Source organism: Gymnodraco acuticeps, unplaced genomic scaffold (assembly GCF_902827175.1).
Source record: "Gymnodraco acuticeps unplaced genomic scaffold, fGymAcu1.1, whole genome shotgun sequence".
In the NCBI taxonomy this organism is placed as follows: Eukaryota; Metazoa; Chordata; class Actinopteri; order Perciformes; family Bathydraconidae; genus Gymnodraco; species Gymnodraco acuticeps.
Window position 1 is genome coordinate 1,191,062 of NW_022992100.1, and position 21,582 is coordinate 1,212,643.

The 21,582-nt window shown below is 39.5% G+C and overlaps 2 protein-coding genes across 3 annotated transcripts; one reads left to right on the forward strand and one right to left on the reverse strand.

Annotated features, from left to right (window-relative positions):
• The first annotated feature begins 938 nt into the window (after positions 1–938).
• gpr101 (G protein-coupled receptor 101) lies at positions 939–4,951 on the forward strand. Its single transcript, XM_034202873.1, has one exon. The coding sequence runs from the start codon at positions 1,894–1,896 to the stop codon at positions 3,244–3,246; it is 1,353 nt and encodes a 450-aa protein (XP_034058764.1). The 5' UTR covers positions 939–1,893; the 3' UTR covers positions 3,247–4,951.
• Positions 4,952–5,239: 288 nt separating this feature from the next.
• On the reverse strand, positions 5,240–19,935 carry LOC117537607 (transmembrane 9 superfamily member 2). Of its 2 annotated transcripts, XM_034202871.1 has the most exons (18): positions 19,649–19,935; positions 18,639–18,706; positions 18,453–18,546; positions 18,208–18,335; positions 17,926–18,055; positions 14,162–14,289; positions 13,879–13,993; positions 13,659–13,738; positions 13,442–13,547; positions 12,906–12,956; positions 12,423–12,555; positions 11,662–11,781; positions 11,516–11,573; positions 11,215–11,374; positions 10,960–11,111; positions 10,742–10,853; positions 10,030–10,201; positions 5,240–6,326 (listed from the first exon to the last, which is right to left on the reverse strand). In XM_034202871.1, the coding sequence occupies exons 1-18, from the start codon at positions 19,784–19,786 to the stop codon at positions 6,259–6,261; spliced, it is 2,013 nt and encodes a 670-aa protein (XP_034058762.1). In that variant the 5' UTR covers positions 19,787–19,935; the 3' UTR covers positions 5,240–6,258. The 2 variants fall into 2 exon arrangements, with proteins under 2 accessions (XP_034058762.1, XP_034058763.1); XM_034202872.1 differs by lacking the exon at positions 12,906–12,956.
• Positions 19,936–21,582: the final 1,647 nt, after the last annotated feature.

The following is a 21,582-nucleotide window of genomic DNA, read 5'->3' on the forward strand; positions in this document are numbered from 1 at the left end:
ATCCATAAACACTGAATGCAAAATACATTTTGTGATAGAACCGATTAAGATGATGAGGATTAACTGATGTGTCTTAGAGATATTGTTTTGTCAAATGTTGTTAATAAGTCAAAAATGATGTCTGAAGTTTGCAACTGAGAAAATGTAAACAGCAATAAACAGAAATCGGTGGTCAGCTTTAGAAAAAGCAATTATTTGCCTTTTAGGTATGATTGTAATTTGTGATATTACCACAATCTAAAATAAGCCAATGTGAATAATGATGCATCAGTGCTCTTTCGAATAGAACATGCTTTACACAAATATGTATTATAGTTTTGTTTTTATATAGTGGGCGGTGCATGGTGGCGGAGTCCATAGGGACTTGGCAACTGGAAGGTCACCAGTTCAAGTCCCGGAAAGACCAAGTGCTACCGAGGTGTCCCTGGCCTGAGCAAGGCACCGTTCCCTACACTGCTCCCCGGGCGCTGTACATAATGGCAGCCCACTGCACTAGGATGGGTCAAATGCAGAGAAACTGTTTTGTTACATAGTAGGCCTACCTGTACTACGTAATGACAATAAGTTAAATCTTCAATACATGTTTGTTAAGCTACACGAAATAAGGAACCAACAGATGTTCCAATTGGGATGTTAAAATACTGATATACTCTTCCAATTCCTTGGTGCTATTTTGTTCTCTCCTGACAGCCATGTGAAGATCACATAAACAGCCACCTGACTGAATCACTTGTTGTTACTAAGGAGATCTGTGAGACAGAGACAGTGAGACATAATGGAAAATCAGGGTGAACTGATTTCTATAACGAATAACGATCCATATAAATAAGACTGTGTATGGTTACATAAAGGAACACATAGCCACAAAATAACAACAAATATGCTTTATGTAGGCTATGCCGGTATTATATCCTTATTCTTCACATCTGGAAAAAATGACACGTAGCCTATCACTATTTAATAACATGGAAATAACGGTTCTAATGATTCCACCATGTAAAAAAAGACGTGTCAGACAGCATCGTGAAACACGACTTGCACATTCACAACAAAAGGGAAAAAGCAGATGGGAGGGGTGGATGACAAGCTCCAGTGGGGGGAGATTTCAGTGCAGGTATCCTTGGGTTTTTTTCTGACACCTCGGAGACAGGACCCGAACGTAAGTAGCCTAAAACTGTTGCGGAGGAATCAAAGCTGATAAAATAATAAATGTTTGATCTGCCATGAAATCCGAAAGGAGCAGCGAAGGAGAGATATCTGGATGAGAGACCCCCGCTGGGTGAAGACACGCAGCGTATGTTAGCTGAGCCGTGAAAGCTCGCTGCCATTGACTGGAGCTGAGGCTGAAATGGAAGCAAAACGATGAAAACCGAGCACCTATCATCGCATCAGTGATCATACCAAGGTATCAAACATCATTTACAGATTACATATCCGAGATTTTCGCCACTGTCTACTCTGGACATTGTCAGTCGATACTCGATGCTGACAGGTTGAACGGTGGGATTTATGGTCGCTAGGCAAATTCCATTTTTCACTCGGCAGATGTGGTCTGCAAGAAGAAAAGGGCCTGTTTTGTGGATAAAGGGATTAATCACTGATCACGATGAACAGTAAATCAGTGTTGATAATCGCTTGCATTACAGGCTTCTCATGGAGTTTGCTGGACTGTTTACACAGATAACAATGGATGTTATCCACGTAGACGATATGCAAATGTGAATATGTTGAATGTTCCCCCCATGAATTCCACTGAATAAGGAGGAGCTGTTATAACAGTTGAAAGCGAACAAATTGTTGAAAGCAAACAGTGTTATCTATCCTGACATACTGTTAGTCAGAATGGGACTAACCTGACAGTATGTCAACACTCTGCTGGATGTGAGACTATACATGCAAACAATGTCGAGCTCTCAGGCCCCCGATGTGGGCACAAATTTCACAGATTTCCCCTGGGACCCTGGTTTCATCACTTCCAGGCAAAACCTAGTCTGGTCCTCCACATTTAACAGCGTGATGAAGATGGTGTTCATATCTCTCATTGTGTGTGTGTCCTTGTTTGGGAATGTGGTGGTTCTGCTGGTGTTCCAGAGGAAGCCTCAACTCCTTCACGTGGCCAACCGCTTCGTCCTCAACCTCCTCTTGGCAGACCTCCTCCAGACCATATTAGTCATGCCCTTTGCCATTGCAGCCACTGTGCCGGGTGTGTGGCCCCTGGATGCCCGACTGTGCCAGGCTCTTGTGGTGCTCATGCATCTTTTCGCATTTGCTGGAGTTAACACCATTATTGTCGTCTCTGTGGATCGCTACCTGGCCATCATCCACCCTCTGTCCTATCCCACCCGCATGACCCCTCACCTGGGCACCAACCTAATCATCTGTACCTGGGTGCTCAGCTTCCTGCAGAGCACGCCTCCCCTCTACGGCTGGGGGGCCATTGACTTTGACCGCCATCACAACGTGTGCTCAGTGGTGTGGTCCTCTAGCCTGTCCTACTCAGCTGTGGTGTCCACCTTCTCTTTCTGGCTGCCAGTGCTCATCATGCTCGGATGTTATTGGATGGTGTTCAGAGCGGCCCGGAGGCAAAATGCTCTTGTGCACCCCATACAGACACAATCCTACTCTCAGCCCTGCCCACAGGACTCCCAAGGACAGAGCAGTCCACAGCGGCAGGCCCAGCCCCAGCAGGCCGGCTCCCCTGATGGCCCCGACACAGCCCGGGAGTACCCTGTTCGAGTTAGGCACAGACGCTTCCACTACCATTGCAAGGCAGCTCGTGTAGTTTTTGTGATCATGGCCTCCTATATCCTCAGCATGGGGCCTTACAGCATACTAAATACTATATCGATGAATGCCAAAGCAGCTGTACCTCCCTGGCTATCCTCCCTGGCCCTTGTGCTCTTCTTTTTGCAGTGCTGCCTCCACCCCTACATTTACGGATACATGCATCGCAGTGTGAGGAAGGAATTTCTCGCGTTGATTTGCGGTCTGTTCTGCAAAAAGGGCCGTCCCAGACAGAGCTCTGCCGTGGAGAGCTGCCTCACAGCTACAGAGGGACATTTTGGTGCCCAACATCACCTGCCCAGCCTGACTGCTCGGGTCTTCCCTCTGCGTACCTGGGAAGAGTGCACCACATCCTCCTCCCCCACGTTTGAGAGGAAGTCAAGGGACAGCCGCAGAGAGACCACCTGTACCAGCGTCAGCTCTGAGAGGGAGCTCACAGTCCACAGCAAACAAAGCACATAAGCTGCCTTGAGGATTCATCGGAAAGACATTGACATCCTAGTGTGTGCAAATATAAGCTAATATGCCTTCTTGACAACAGGGTAATTCATTCTGAAGATACTAGCATTAGGAATCGTTGTGTTACCTGGTTGGTCATCAACATCATGTTTTGGGTTCAATGTGTAAATGCAAAGGTACCACATTTCAGATAAGTCACAATGTGTGCAGCTGTGATATACTCATTTTTGTTTCATTCTGTAAGCAATTATTGTACTAGTTGCCGTTAAATTAAACGGGCATTTAAACCACATTTAAAAAAGAATCATGGAACCAAATTCAGTTTTGTAGTTTACATTTTTGGCTTTGGGTCTGTCATTTTTGTTTTAGTTTTTTTAACTAAACTTGCCATGTTGAGATCAATATTATGTAGGATCAAAGTGTCTGGTGTTCTGACCAATTGGCCCAAATCATGGAACTTAAATGTATTGACAAGGCACTGTTCTGCAGTATCTGCACAGTATATATCCTTTAAACGTTGTATGTTGTATTCTCTGTGATCCTTCCTAAGGGCACAGGACTTACTGTACTTGTGTTAGTGCAAGCAAGCTTCAACTGCAACTAATGAACTCAGGGTATGCTTGTGGAACAATGTGTAGTGCCCATCTCTGTTTTTGAATCTTGCAGAGCAAGTTAACTTACGTGTGTTTTCATCCTGGTAGCAGTAATGACTTGGTTTCTAAGCGCCTTTTAAGTAAATGAGTATAGTAGTTATTTATTGCTTGCCAATTACAGAACAAACAAAGAGTTGCAACTGAAATGTTATCTTAACTTCTTTGTTTCCTTCAATTCTAGCTCAATCAAGGTCGAAATTCTGAGTGTCACTGCAGTGGACCACTGTATATATTGACTCGGTATTTGTTGCCTTACGTATTGTCGGCCTTTCTCTGAGAAAGCACAATATTTGTGTTGATAAAATGCAGAGCATAGAGTGCAGGGTATGATACAAACATTAGTCTAGTGTACTTGTTAAACCAGTGGTTTAACATAGGCTGCATGCCGCAATATCTTATGTAACAGATTTCTTACATTCCACTGAATACATGTACATTTGTAAAGATACCTCCTGATATAGTATTTGAAATGAAAAAACCGTGTGTGCTGAAAGAGTATGAGTTCTGATAGAAGTGTTATATGATTGCAATGACTCATTTCAGAAAAAGGCAATCCAACTGCGTAGGTGATGTGTTGCCAAAGGATGTCATAAGTGCATTACTACATTATGTGCATTATTTAAAATGTATGTTAAGTCCCAAATGTGTCCAGTTTTTGTAACCTTTTGGGAAGAAAAAAAACATTTAGCCATGAGCTGGTGCACCTGTTGTGTTGTTATAACTGGATTGTAATAGTTTTGTGGGAATCAATTGACAAGTTATAGGACCTGATTTGACTGGCTTAGATATTAGCCTTGGTTTATTAAAAAGGTCACTGTAGAAACGCATACCACAGTATTATACATGACAATCAAACTTGTGTAAGTTTGTTAGTGTTGCTCTTTAAACAAAGGGATAAAGGATGTAATAAAGTAAATGTCAAATAAGAGAAAGTAATGTTTATAAGTGCTTTAAAACTACATATTTTTGTGATTTCTATTGTGCTTTTGTATTATTTCTGGTTTCTTTATTCAACATCAGAAGTCGTCTGTTAAATAAAGGTGAACTTATTGTAACATGTGTAAAGCTTTATATTATCATCTGTTTTTCATATGAATATTCCCCCTATCAACATATGCTTAAGAAATCTAAATATGATGTTTGGACAGTTTTTGATCCTCAACTTAACTAAAGCAAACAGACATTTGAGTTTGGCCAAAGGTTCCTTAACTAGTAGTTTTTGTGCATAATGTTGAAGTGTAAACAATTAGATGTTGAATGTGCCAATGCTTGTTTGTGACCTTTTATAACCACACAGATGTAAAGACTATAATCTACTGAACAATGAATCCAATAGACTCATGTCCGGACAAAAAACATGTGGCCTTTATTTTTGAATGAATTGCATTTATTTGGAAAAAGCGTTATCACCTTGGGTGATGACTCCACACTGTGCAAAGCAAAAGGCAGCAGTGTTTTATGAAGTAACTGTTCAGCAAACTGCTTTTTAAAATCTACAAGTGTGCATCTCAACGGTACATATGTTCTTAATCAGTAAAATCATGATCTGCGTTATGATGACTGCATTAGAATCTCTCCAGTGGCTGAACAAGTCAGGAATATTGGTGAGAGATGATCCTTCAAATTCAACACACTGTAGCTGTAGCATAATCTTCTATGATACAGATGTGCTTCTCAACCAAGTGTACCGTTTGATTCAATGCAAAACTAAATCTAGCCACCAAAAAACAAGAGAATGGACATGTATCATATTAATGTCAGTGTTTTATATAAGTTCTGAACTACAATACAGGCTGATATTTAAAGTATGTATAGCCCCATCTTTACCTTAAAAAAAGAAAAGAAACTTCTACAAATGATCCATTCATGGTGACAATCTTTAAGTAGCATTCTCTTGCTCACTCTCTCTATACATTATATGTACACACACATGTTTATCATTACATTACAGGTAATGAAAAACAAACCATTTAACCATAAGGGAATAGAAAAGCAAAAAATACAGAACATTTAACTTTCTTTAGAAAATTAAAATTATATTGTTTGAGATTTTTCTTCCACCAAAACAAACGCTTCACTATGACAGCTAGATAGATCAATGGAACCCACACTGATTCTCAGGGTGCCACTCAAACATTACTGGTCAACAGTGAAGACAAAATTATATATATATTTTAAAATAAAAATAAAAGACAATAGCAACATAGGTTTAAAGCACAAAAGAGGACGGGCTCTGCTCTTCAGGTCTTTTTTATGATCAGTGATGGTTTCAGTTCAGGACCATTGAGCCCACTTTATAACCCAGCCGGCACTGAGGAGGCCGGCACTGCGACAGGAAGGAATCAGTCTGTCCCTCAGTCCTCTAGTCCACCTTGACCACACTGTAGATCTTATTTACAAACCAGAAGCAGGCGAAGAAGCCAATTGTACCTGAGAAGAAAAGGCAGGTTAGAGGAGGATTTGATCAATGTCTGAAAAAAGATTCAAATCAACTAAAACAAACATCCAAGGGAGAACAGCTGATTTTGGGAATCTGAATGAATGCAGGCAACAAAGGTTTTAAATTAATGTGTGCAAGAAGAACACAAATAAAAATAAAAAGTGTTTTACAGCTAGCTTGATTTCGTAGCAAACCAATTCTGTCAGACCATTTTCTCCCCCAATGTTGAGAATTGGTCAAAATCCTGGATAAATTCAAGTGGGTATGAAAGTCCTAACTGACTGCTCAACAGGGCCTCAGTCCAATCCTGAATACATTTAAATCAAAGTTGAGATGAGGTTAAAAATGTAAAGATGGGGTACGAGAGAGATTAGGATTATTTAGATCAACTGAAAGCAAGGAGGGAAACTGATCATCTTTTCCTTGAGTCCTTGGATTATTTCTTAGTGATAATCTTTTGACATCTCGTCCCCTCGCTACTTACAGCTCTGTGTTAAGATAGTGTCAAGCCGCACTGCCGTGACGAGCAGGGCTACAGGCTAACTTCTTATCTGGCCTAATGACAGTTTAACACCAAAAAAGAAAAAAGTCATAATCTGGCATCATGGTGAGCAGTATATTTCTGGTTGACAGAAAAACGACGCTGTTATCCAGTCCCATATATTATCCTTTTCACCCCTATTGTCATCTGAGTGGGTGTGCAAGAGAGCTGGACAGGGCCGTAGAGTGCGGTTGCCATGTCAACATGCGCCAATCTTTGTCTCCTTTAACATGGAAACAAAAGCAGCAGTAATGTTGTGTTCATCCTATCCTTGTGGTAATGGTGTGGTACATACATCTGCACAACCTTAGTCACACAGCCGGCTGGACTTTATGAGCAGGCATAGAGAAATTCAGCAATGGTCAGGAATCCTGAGTGCATATAGGCTTATTATCAGCCATGGCAATAAGTGAAAGTGGTGACTGTTTCTTTTGATCAACTGAAGAAAAAAAAGAAGCTCGTCGATGAAACTAGGCTCTGCCATCCACAGACAGGTGAAGTGACCCAAATAAATCGACAAAAGTAGATCTGACCCGGAGGGACTTTGAACATTCTACTCAAATATCCAATAGAGTCTGTGAGTTCAACTTTAAACAAAAAGGGACTTAACCATTAGATGCACGAGTGACTGGACCCCACACTCTTCCATAAGTGGGTCATAATGGACCCGTATTAGAATAATATGTGATTTAATGCAATTTGTCATTTTGGTTAAGAAAAATCACTTGTATAATATTTAGTATTATATTTTGGTTCATACTAGAAATATTTTGTATTTAAAGGCAGTGTCCGGACTAACGCGTTACACACGCGTTTTTTTTATATAGTCAACAGCCAGGCGAACAGAGATGAGTACTGTACTTGAGTAAATGTACTTAGATACTTCCTGTGTCACATGCTGAGACGCGCTGTGGGCGTGTTTGTGTTGTTTACTAACAAGACTATCATGGCGGCGGCGGCGGAGCTCAAGTCTAGTTTCTCCACCTGGAGATATTCTCACTATTTCACTTTTGTCGAGCACAAAGAAAATAACGTTTTAGTTAAATGTAAGTTGTGTCTTGGCGGGTCAAAGATCCTATCTACTGCCCAAACCAGTCATTCAAATCTCTTAAAACATCTGCAAAAACAACATGCTGGGACGAAGCTAGTAGCTAAGACCACAGAGACTCAGCCGACGCCACTCCACCTCCACCTAAGCAACAGCGGCTGGATTTTAACCAAGGGACTGCTAGCCAGGGAAAAGTCGATAAAGCCATCGCACGGTATGTTGTAGAACACATGCAGGCTATTGCTACAGTGGAGTCACCCGCTTTCAGGGAGCTAGTTAGCATGATAGCATGTCCGGGCGGCACACGGCATATGGGACGGAAAACTTTTTCCAACTACCTGGAGAAAGAATATACAAAAATGGAAAGCCAGCTAATATCCATGCAATCCAGATTGCATATAATGCATGTCAAGTTGATCAACAGATTGTATTATTCTCCAATGCAATAACAGTACTGAAATGAAGGCTATAAGGGCATTAATGGGAGCCCTTTTTTCAAGTAACTAAAACGTTACTTTTCACAGTAACGCATTACTTTTTTGTGTAAGTAACTAGTAAAGTAACTGAGTTACTTTTGAAATGAAGTAACTAGTAATGGTAACTAGTTACTGGTTTTCAGTAACTAGCACAACACTGTTTAAAGGTGGGGTAGGTAATTTTGGAGAAACCAGCTCGAGTGCGCTAGAATTTGAAAATACACAACCGGAAAAAATCTGCCATTTCCTTACAGAGCCCCTCCTCCAACACACACGAACGCGCACATGACCAATGAGGGCACGAGATAACTTTGTGCACAGATGGAAGGCTGACAGGCAGGTAGGCCATCCAGTTACTTTAGCCGGGCTGGCTAAAATGATTGGTCGTGCTTTTTACAGCACCACGGCTTCCACAGATGACATTTTTTTATGGATTTGTTGTCAAAGCACTTCAGATATTCATTGCTATCGGGATGTTAAGTGCATTCCATGGAATATAACAAAAAGTGTATCTCGAGCCGGTTTCTCAAACTTACTACTACCCCACCTTTAAATGTGTCAGTATTTCTAATTTTAGGAAAAAAAATTACATTTTGAAAAAACCGTTTTGAACATATCGATGCAAAGATCTCCGTTATTCTGAGACCCTCACAGTATTCCAGTCCCTTTTCAAAACTCATCTCTTCTCCTCTCGTCTACTCATAGCCCACTCCCCATTAATCTATGCCGGTTGATCAAGTTTGATAGTCCTATACCCCCCACCCTCACCTTCCCTTATATTGTAAAACGATTTTGAGTCCTTTAAAAGCCCTATACAAATGTATTATTATTATTATTATACTGAGAGGTATCAGATCTTGCTGTGTAAAATAAGAGGTGTCACTTGTGATGTAGTCTGTGTGGTCTACAGTGAATGTATTCCTGACAGCAACAGGTGATAAGAATCAAAGGTTCCCATAGGATCCCATAGGAAATGCATGCAGGTCATTTTTGACCCACTTATGGAAGCTTGGGGTAGTAATACAAAAACTACAATTTCTTAAAATGTATACAATTTAAATAAAAATGTTGAATGGCAGGATATCCAAAACATGTTTCCTGAGGAATAGCTGGAATATGAAATGATAAAAGAAATGTAATTACAAAGATACTCTAAGAAAACCACCTCACTGGGTCAAAAAAGACCCACTTATGCATCTAAGGGTTAAAATCCATGACAGTGTCTAGTCTGCACTGCCTGTATAGAATTCAAAAGAACAAGGCTTTAATTAAATGACAAGGACAGTAAATATTGCACCGTGGGTTTTATTCTCATTGGAACAGGATGGAAGTCCTGAATTGTCACATAGCAGCTCAACTGGCTAACTAAGAAAACGACTAAACGTAACCACACACCTCTTTCTGCCATGCAATAAACCGTTGGAGCTCACAAGTCATAACAAATAAAGATTGGAGTGAAACTAAATATGCAAAAGTGTATATAGATGATTTGTCTTTTATAAATAATGAGCTCCGTAACTAAAGAAACCAATTATTGTGTTATGTATCTAGGAATGATTGCAGGGTGGAAATAATAAATAATCTTGAGTGAATAAAAAGCTCATATATCACTTATCTCAAAGCCTCACCTGTGAAGAGGAAGAAGATGAGGACCATAATCAACGTGTATCCGAAGTAGAGGAAGGTGCTGGCAGCGCCGACAATTTGTAGCTTTGAGAAGAAGTAATGCACAGAGTAGATGAAGAGATAGACTGCTGTGAAGCCGCTGGTGAGGAAGGAACGCCACCACCAGTGGTAGTCCTGCACACACATCACAAATAATAACATGTTAGGATATGTGTACTTGAATTACTATAGGCAAAAAAGTATGAGTATAACATTTATTTTTAACTCATCTTATTCTATTTTACTTGAATATAGTTCACTTAGTCTTGCAACATTCTCTTGCACTATTTCATTTCCACCTGTTTCTTCTTGCACTATTTTTATTGTTGTTTTATGACTTATATATATTTATATTGCATTGTTGGAGGAGCCTGGGTCTTAAGATTTGTATTGCCATAACTACAATGTGGCCACTGTGCAGATGACGATAAAGCCTTTGAACCTTTAGACCTTTAGTCAGGAGAGTGACATTAAATAACATATCTTCAAAGGCAAGATCTAGAGAAGAATACTAACTTAAAATATATGAATATATTCATTTGGATTTCTTTCATTTCTACAACAGTGGGACTATGATATTACAATTATAGTATGATTGAAGTATTTTCAAGTTTCAATTGTTTTTCCAGATTCAAGTTTGTGAACTGAGACAAAGTTCTCTGAACATGTGGGTACCTCAGCACACAGGTGGAAGTAGCAGAGCAGGACTGTGGCCTCGGAGCAAGTGATGAGAAGAATAATAAAAACCAAAAACAGGAACCCGAACATGTAGTACATCTGATGTGACCTGAAAAGAACAGAGGCAAACAACATATTACATGATGTACTGTAACAAAGAGCTCAACCACACCTTCCCTTTCAAATCAGGAAATACAGCATGTCTGTGTTCTTACCAAATGCTGTTGAGAATGAAGAACAGTTGGATGAAAATGCAACCAAAGGGCAGGATCCCGCCCATTACGATACCAGGTACAGGCTTTGTAAAGAAAGACTGCTCAGGAATTTGACGAGGGATTTGATTTGTTCTCACTGGTTGCTCGATTGCCTGCATGGCAGCAGAAAGAGAGGATTTTATAACAAACTCAAGCATATTTGATCAACAATCAATTATTTCAAGATCATTTGATAAACTCGGAGCTCTAACTCACAGCTTTCTTGAATCCAAAGTAGGCGCCGAGGAAGGTGAGGGGCACGGAGATTCCAAACCACAGAGCCAAAATGGCCACCAGAGTGCCGAAGGGGATCGCTGCTGAGGAACCTTCCACCCAAAGGATCAGGTTCATCAGGAAGAAGTCTGCAAACACAATACTAGGGAAGAGAGAGGGACGGAAGACACAGAGAGGGACAATACATGTGAGAATGATAAAAGAAGTGCAAAGGCATTTACAGCACAACATTTCACTCCAGGGCAGAAACAAAGTAGAAAAATGGAAACCTAAGTAAACCTACCCTGGGCACAAGAGGGCTGTCAGCAACACGTTTGTCTTCCACTTCTCACCTCCGAAAGCTAAAAGCAGAAAACAGAGACATTAGAATGAGCAATAACTCTTAAGACTTTTGTGAAACCGTGTGAGGTGTTTTCGCTGGACTCTTACTTTTGTAGAGGCGAGCAGACACATAGCCAGCAGGCGTTCCCAGCAGCACCCAGAGGACCACAGAGCACGTCATGAGGGCCCCTCTGTTGGCCGGCGACAAGAAGCCCAGACAGGCCAGGACTACAGGGGACAAACACTCATCAGTGGGCTCATTCAGCACAACAGTAAACAAATACTTCTACTACTGCTCCTGGTTTTTATACCGTAATACCCCAAACTTGCTTGACGATGTTCTTTTAAAATGTGTCTTCTTGGTGAATCATGTAGTTTAATTGATTGCAGAGGCTCAAGTGGATGTGCTTTAAATCTTGTTCTGAATGTTTTAAGAAGAAATATTTTTCACATGAATTGTTCTACTGCCCTCTCAATCTGTAGGGATGTCCAATACCATGAAGGCAAATTAAAACCTTGCTCAGGGATTGTTTTTGGATTAAATAATGAGTAAGATAAAAATGTATCTGTTTGTCATGTATGTTCAGCATAACACCTGTGTGATTAATGTTGTGTCCTTTGTGTTAAACATTGTTTTATTAACTACATTTTATTTAATATATCTGTGTACATTTAGTTTGCACGTAAACCATTTTTAGTTCATATATAATTAATTTTCTTAAATTGTAACTAAGTTGACTAACAAGGCAGCTGTTTAGTTTAATACACTCCCTGATGTGGTGAACACAAAGATAATTGAAAGTACTGATAGGCAGCCAAATTACTAAGAAGGAAACTATGTATTATAACTGATACAAAACAGTCCTTACAGAGAGTGATGAAGGTCATGATGAAGATCTGGGTGCCCTGTCCAAGGAACACAGACAACAACATTCCTTTCCTGGGGGGCCGGAAAACATCCCCGTGCACCTGCTTCCATCCTGACTCCTCCTGTGCGTCCTCCTGGGAAGAGAGAAAGCAAACAAGCGAGCAACAGTCACTATCAAGGAAGTAATGAATATTTCCATTGATAAAAGTTAAAGGTTAACCCACAACCGAGCAGTGAACACTACCTCACCTGATAGCAGGAAAAACGAGGCAAAGACAGCGAGAACATGGTTTACCAAAAGCTGTAAAATGTGGTTTGAAACTTGTCTATGAATTCACTAAACGTCTTCCTTGAAAGTTGCACAAATATTCACACCACATTTTACATTCTGTTCTAGTGTGCAGGTTTTCTGCAATCACACACCCAAACACCTGATTCAACAACCACAAAAAGGTTCTGCTAAAAGAGCTTCCATTAAGCTTACGTAAGGCACCGAGGATTTTTCCTTGGTCGTTGGAAGCTTTATGAAGTCTGCCTGTGAAATGTAACAAAATATTCATAGTTGTGGGTACTGTGCACCTGGTGTGCTTGGTGGTATTTTACACTGCAGAACTAAAGCATTAGCCATGTCACTGTGATGAACACCACCACACATTTAGCTAGAAGGATATTATGTGTAATGTTACATTTTTCAGCTAAATAGAAAAGTATTATCCATGGGATCAAACACATGTGCAACATTTTAAAGTAACTATTGAAACCCAAATAACATAGCCTCAATAGTGTATGGTCATCAAAGCTTTTAGTATGACTATAATGTTAACGCTAAAATGGTACCATCTCATTTGAATATTTAATGTGCATGGTGGCGACACGTTGCCCTGCAGCACACAAAGAAGACAACAACGAATGAGATTCAAATTGTACACTTTAACAACATAATCTGCATCTTTAAGAAATGTCTATTTGTATGCTAGTGCTTCATATACGTATCTATATCATGTTTTACAATGCCTTTACCTGGTCCACCTGGTTGTATCTGGCAATGTCCTTGTGCAGAGTTCTCAGCATGATCATGGCAACCATGCCAGACAGGAAGAGGACAATGACCAAGGAGTTCATGATGCTGGACAAACACATAAGACATACCATAGCATCAAATAACAAGCATCAAGACCAAGGGAGTTTTAGTGAGACAGAGTTTCTGTGGTGCGCAATGTAGAAAACATCTTCAAACCTAAACCACTGGATGTTGGTGTGAGGCATGGACACCAGGATGTAGTCCCACCTAGAGGCCCACTTGATAGCATTGTTTTCCTGTAAAAGGAATTACATTCAGTGCAACAACAAAAAAACACACATTGTATTTGTCATTCTCCAAGTCATATAGAAAATGTATACATTAGTTATGTACAATACGTTGTACATTACAATTGGTGAGATGGTGGGAGACCTACCTCAAATGTAACCGAGTAGGTGTAGACTATTGACACATCGCTATCGAACGCCCCAGGGACCTCCATCGGGATGGCTCCTTCACAATTTGGGTTTTTTCCATCTGCCTGGTTGATACTGTGCAAAACACACAAAACCTTCCATGTTAGATTATGAATAGATCAAATGATGGTTATGAATGGTGAGATGTCATTCAGTTGCAGCACGTTGAGGTAGATTAGACCTCAATCAAATCATATCATGTAGACGTCATAAGATGTCAAGCTACAATCAAAAACCAGTAACCTCTTTGGCTCCAGAGTGGCAGCAACCAGCCGAGCCCCTCTCCATCCCTCCGCTTCTCCACTGTGGTAAGATATCTTGATGTCCACATGGTTGAAGACGTAGAATGTGTTCTTCTTGTGGAACTCAGCCTAGGAAAAAAATGATTGTATTAATTATCAGGTTCTTTGATTTCTCTGGGTAAGATTTGTATACACTCATCGGTGTGTTAAGTATCTCCAATGCAGTTATCAGCTAATTCATATTCAGGGTTCTTACACCTTTTCCAAAGTCAAATTCAAACACTTTTCAAGCATTTTCAAGGTGCATTTTCCAGCTTTTCAAGCATCTTACAGCTGTTGTAATTACATATTTATATACACATACTCAAATGATTATTTCCCTACCTCACATTAAATCAGATGTTCTTTATGCTATAAACAACCAAATGTGTGTTTCGTGATAGCCTTCTACATGAGGATGAGAAATTAAAGAAAAGAAAACTAACTAACGAGTGATCTGTACGTAGATTAGGCCTCCCATATAACCTGGCTCAGCCAAATAACTTTTCAATACATTATTGATTACTATTTTTTAGGTACTTTTAGGTTGGCAGTGAACATAAGTCAGAGGTAAAAGGTGTACTTTTACTCCACTACATGTATTTAATCCCTTTAGTTACTTCACAGATCAGGATGAATGATGTGAAATCTAATCAAGTGTTGAATCAGACTTTAGTTCCACCTGGAGTAAATCCACCAGCTACCCTGCAGTCTACAAAGTCATTCAAACTAGCTGCACCTTTACCAGCTTTGAGAACACTTTCATGATCAATCATTATAAAACATATCATATATATTATTCTGAAATGGATCAATCTGCACAACGACTACTTTTACTGTCTTTAACTATATTTTGATGAGAATACTTTTCTACTTTCACTTGAGGAACATTTTTGAATACAGGACTTTTACTGTAACAGAGTATTCCTACACTCTGGTACTTCTACTTTTACTAAAGTACACGATCTGAGTACTTATAACTTCACTACAAGATCTGAGTACTTGTACTTTTACTCAAGTACAATATCTGAGTACTTATTCCACCTCTGGTAGCGTATTAGTCTCAATTGTAGCCACAAAATCACGCAGAGCTGCATAAAAATAGACTCATAATGGTAACAAGTGGAAAATAATATTTACAAATGTGTACAATGATTTGTAGGTAATGCTACTCAAGACACCTGACGTATACATGTTCAAAGGAAGACTGTGTTCATTCTACAATTACATGGGATTAAAGCAACATGTAGTTTTACTTGTATTATACTTCAATTTTATATAAAACACAGTTTGTTTTCATGTTTTCAAATAAACAAAGTCTTGGCTTTCAGAATATTAAACTCGTTTCGGCAAATTCAGATGATAAATACAACTTTGAAGCTTCGGCATAATTACAAGCGGAGAACGGAGTAATGTAACATCACAGCAAGCATAACAACAGCCGGTGTTTCTTGTGAGCGTTTCCCCGGTACACACACACACACTCACACACACACACACACACACACACCACACACACACCACACACACACACACACACACACCACACACGACACACCACACACACACACACACACACACACACACACACACAGCAACACACACACACACACACACACAGACACACAGCACACCACACACACACACACACACTCACACACACACCACACACACAACACACACCCACACACACACACACACACACACACACACACACACACACACACACAGCACACACACACACACACACACACCAACACTACACACAACACACACACCCACACCACACACACACACACACACACACACACACACCACACACACATCACCACACACACACACCACACACCACACACACACACACACACTACACACACACAACACACACACACACACACACACACACACACACACACACACACACACACCACACACACACACACACACACACACCACACACACACACACACACACACACACACACACACACACACACACACACACACACGAGCTTCCCCCCAGACCAGTAATACAAACGAAAATGTGGTCTTCGGGTCAATGTGACTGATTTCGATAGAGCAAGTCACATTTGGTTTAGGCACGAAACATACTACCAGTAGAAATACATTGCTTTCAAAATCGCTCTGTGTCGAATCAATAGATTATATTTCGTGACTATAACACGAAATGCCGTGAGTGCTTCATCCTCTGAACGCCACACGATGGCGACTGTAACGCACATAACGTAGGTACGCTCCTCTGAAATGATTGTCCCCTGCAATTATTATTATCCCTCAATCGAGTTCGCTATTCAGCTAGCTAACGTTAGCTTAAACAAACGTAACATGCCACGTTAGCCTAATCTAAAATGCTCTGCTCCGGCGTACCTTTCATGTGGCTCGTCAGCGCAGACTCTCGCATCGTTATTTTTGCAAACTTTGCAGGAGGCTACTCGTGGGCTTGACCCTCGTCTTAGCCATAGCTTGTATTTGTCTTCTGCTAGCCAACGCTCGTTGAAACGGCAACCTCCTGGCACACAGTCATCTATCACTCTCATCAGAAAGCCCAGGTCACACGTAACACAAACACTTGCAGGTCGCGGGAAGGTGCAGCGGAGCTGTTTTATGTAGAAGCGAAGCAATTCTTTTCTTTTAATCTAAAAAGCGAACTATTCAGTCAGACAGCAATTTATTGTAAAAGTAAAGCATTTACATTTTGAAGCACTTTATCTCAATTTCAAGCACCATTCCCAAAATTCAAGCACCCGTACGAACCCTGCATATTATAAAATGACCTGTAAATACACCTTAACATAGAACCTTTAGGTGTACTTTTCTGGCTCGATATGAGCTGGACCCATTCATTTGGCTTACCTTTTTTCTTTAATAATTTATATGAATGATCTACAAATATAATAAAATAATGTTTGCTGGTTTTAATTTAAAGTTAATGTAAATTAGACAACATTTGAATTCTAATTACAATATATTATGCTATAAAAATCACTAAAATAAGCAAATTGATCAAAGTAGGCTCAGGTTCTACCCGTAGGTAGATTTAGTATGCAGATAAAAAGACAAGGGACCCATCCTGACACACATTCTAAGAACAACACAGACAAATCTCTGATAAAAGTACACCCTGCTCTGTCACCTCTAAAAACATTTTTAAAAAACAGTAGTACAATCATGGGCATTGAAAGTTAATAAATAAATAAATAAATAAATAAATAGGCATCTGTGTGACACCGCTACGACTTATTCCTTTGTGCGATAGCTGCCGGAATAAAGCTGGTTTTACACCGCTTTGTTTTACACTTTGGGATAACTAACATCCGGCCCGAAGGAAGAAGCTTAAATTCTGAGTGCAGCGGGTGGGAGTCATCATTCAATAAAGAGCTGGGTAACCGCTGTAACTGCCTGAGGTACAGGGTCTCCAGGTTTAGCTGTGGGTCACCAATCAGTCTGCTAGACCACTTTATGATCTGAGGGCTCTTTAAAGGCAGGTTACCAAACCATGACATTAAAAGGACAGAATTTACTTAGGTAACACATGGGAGATTATTTATAGTTTAGTAAATTACTATATATTTCAGGGAGGCCCCTACCCAAAACAAGCATCCCAGGTAACGTACTATATCATTAAGAGGACAACTCCTCAATCAGATGAGCAATTAGGTCAAACTTAATATAGAGTTCATTTTCGAAAAAATAAATCCAAACTCACATTGATAACGCAAGCATCTTTAGGTTTTCCATCTTGGTTCACAAGGCAGCCAACAGGGAAGCCCGGGTTGCAGTACTTCTGATCATCTTCAACATCATAGCACCATGTCACCGGCATGTTGTCAATTATCCTGAAAAGAAAAATTGGCTTACTTCAACAACTTCTTAACAAATACATTATTTGCTTGCTCGTGTTGGATTGTATTTCTGTTGTTATCCCTTTAACAAACAAAACCTCATGCTATTATTTACATAACATTTCAATGCCGTATTCTTTACAAACCAGTGGTGCTGGTAGTTCAACTGCATTCCCATCTTGAGGAAATCCAGTTTGGTTGCATCCTCTTTGTTCCCCTTTTTGTAAGACTTGGTGCACAAACTCTTACATTTAACATCTTCTGGAAAGTTGACCTGTTAAGGCAAACAACAGTCATTCTTTTCAATTAAAAACATTAAAACAGATGTATGGAATGTGAAATAAGAAACAGTGTAAGAGAAGCAAGCTTAGATGTTTTGGTTGACACCCACCTTGTAGGGAGAAGACTCAATTCGTTCACCAAACAGCACCTGTCCTAGGTTCTCAGAAGGCCTCGTTTCCATTTCATCTTTGCAAAAGTCGAACCTTTTAACATATAATGAGAATATATTAGTGACCTAGAAAACATAGGTATATCAAGATATTGCACAGATGGAATGAAGTAAGGCGTTACTTACATATCATACTCGTAAGGCAGGACTGACTCTACTGAGTCAAGGCGATTGACAAACAGCTGAATCACTGTCTGTAGAAGAAACACACACAATTGTCCGTCAAAAAAAAGGATGTGTTTAACTGAAAAAAACATTGTCTCAATCGAGACAAAGGTATTTGTCCATTTTTTGGTTTCAGTCATACAACAAATGTTAGTAATGAATCTGTCGTAACCAAATAATTGGTTAAGCTGTGATATATCGTTATGATGGTTATTGAATTGTAAAAAAAACAATCCTGTCAGTGCATATAAAAAAACGATATATATGCATCTATACACCTAAGAAAAATGTAAATACATATATATATATATATATACGATAAATGTAGTTCAAATCCCAGTGTTTAAAAACAGACAGGTAGTGAGATTTTTGAGTGAGTTGATCTGATCACTTAATAAATAAAGAAATTCAGCAATAAATGTGTTGATGACAACTTGTAGGCCATTGCAATTAAAAGTTATTCAGTTCAGTATTAGGTCAGTCTCTCAAAAGGTCAATTGATTTGCATAGATCCAACGGCCAACGTGGTATTTGCCAGGTAACTTTAACACAGCAACGCCGAGTCAATACAAGAACAATGATCAATTATAATGTATTATTTCAATACGGGTTGTTGAAAGGAGAGTCCTTTTGAGGGTTGTATCACCATCTCATCTACTACAACAGAGACACACACTGCACTCCTATGGTTTCTGTGTTTCTTGGTGGGCTGGTGAAACTCCCACACGTCAGTTAGTTTAAAAACATCCATGGCAATGACAACGTGTGCCAGCAAAATCAATGTATAAACCCATTGGAATATTATGCTAATGCTCCGGTTCCAGGTAATAGCCGGGGCCTAAAGAGAGTGTTGGCTAGCTAGCAACTTAAGAAGATACCACATTGAAAAGAATATGCAAACTCCAACTGCTACAGACAATGCACTATATTAAATAAGAATTGTGAACATCATACATTCAATATAACGTTACCTGACAATCTTCACCGCCTTTGTCTTTTGCACAAAAACTCACTGGGGCTAAACCCGGAAGATAAAACGCCGAGCACGAATAGAAATACGAGACTAGCGAATAAACCAGCACAAAACCACAGTGTATCCGCCTCTTCATTTTACCACGGACACCTTGTATTCTAAGATTCGGTAAAACTTTTGTCTAAGGAGAGCTTATCCTTTTCTAAAGAAAGTGAATGTTTGCTAGCCGTACACTGTTAGTACGTCTTAGCACTCGGGACGCAGTAGCTGACCTGACTGACTCAAACGGTATTGATGACGAAACACCACAAGATCGGCTCCAGTTAAACGAGTTTCCCTTCAAAATAAATTCATTTAATAAGTTATCTGTGTTGTACGTAACAAATATACATTTATAGCTGGAGTTTACACTGTCATGACATATTTGTAAGGTTCCTTTATGTATGAATTTGAATTTAAACAATTCTATGTGCAATATGAACAACACATACATCGCCAATTATTTTAAGTTGAAAGGGAAAAAAACGGAAGTCACATTTTGTTCGCAGCAGTTTGACAGGCTTGACACCGTGGAAGTACTGACGTTGCTTATCGGTTCCTGCATCAACATCCTTGTTTTCTCGCTACGAACAATCTTGTGCTTTATACTGCAAAAAGGTTGATGAAATAATATATTAAACAAGAATTTGGAGGTAAACAAAGTTGGCAGTATGCACCTTTAAAGTTGTTTGCAATCCGCCAAAAACCGAGAGAAGAAGAAGAAGGTAAACAAAGTATAATGGGAAAGTTAAAGAAAGTTCAGGGTGTATTTACTTATATTTAATTCGGATTGTAGGCAAGTAGGCCTATCTATATGGGATCCGGTAATCCGGTAAATCCGGTACGGGCAGAGTATCCCGCAAACAATACGATTTATATTGCAAACAGACATTTGCATTTACTAGAAGGTACAATTACGAAAGGAAAAATATTGCGCTTATCACTTACTTAACGTTTTTTAATAGCAACAGTGTAGCATACTTCTTGCACCAAATCAATCGAAGTCAATCAAAAATGTATAGCCCAACATTACAAATTGTACTTTTGTCTCAGGGGGCTTTACAGTTTAAAGAACATGAATAGGCCTACGTCGCAAATTCCCGGTGCGGTAGCTTTTACAATATTTTTTAAAGAGAGATGAGTCACTGTGTTTCTCTTTGCACTATGTACAACTTGACACAAAGCTTCCAAATAAAAGTGGGACTGGTCAGAGGAAGTTACATAAAATATGACAGCAACTCAAAGATATTGACACGTGCACTTGTTGAAACGTTCAGAGCAATTGAAAGTACATTAATTTGTTAGAAATGTTGTCGTATTAACAGAATACAAGGCTACCACGCAAAACAACATTGTGTGAAACACGCACAGATACAGAAATTAATAAAAAATAAATGTAGAAATACATTGAAGATATAATGTGTGCTCTTTTTTATTCTCTTTGGTTTATTTAGTGTTGTATTTATTTCCACATTTATTTATTCATTTCTGTATTTATTTATTCTTTCTTGTGTTTATTTATTTCTGTATTTATTTCCACATTCTTTTATTTCTGTTTTTTTCTCACATTAATTAATTTATGTATCGTCTTCTGCTATGCTGATGTTGAATCTGGAGAAATTGTCCCCACCTCTTTTTCTAACAAAGTGATGCCGCGGTGTTCATATCTTCACAAAATCTATATTCCAAAACGTTGTCGTAAAGCCACTGGTCGGATACACTTATTTAGCTGTGGGAGTTGTTAGCTAATTAAAAAAGATATTTAGTTTGTAAAATGCTCAGGTGGAAGTAGTACTCAGAGATCTTAAGATTTGAAAAACAAAGTGTAGGAATACTCTGTTTTAAGTAAAAGTCCGGAATACAAAATGTTAGTCCAGTAAAAGTACAAAAATA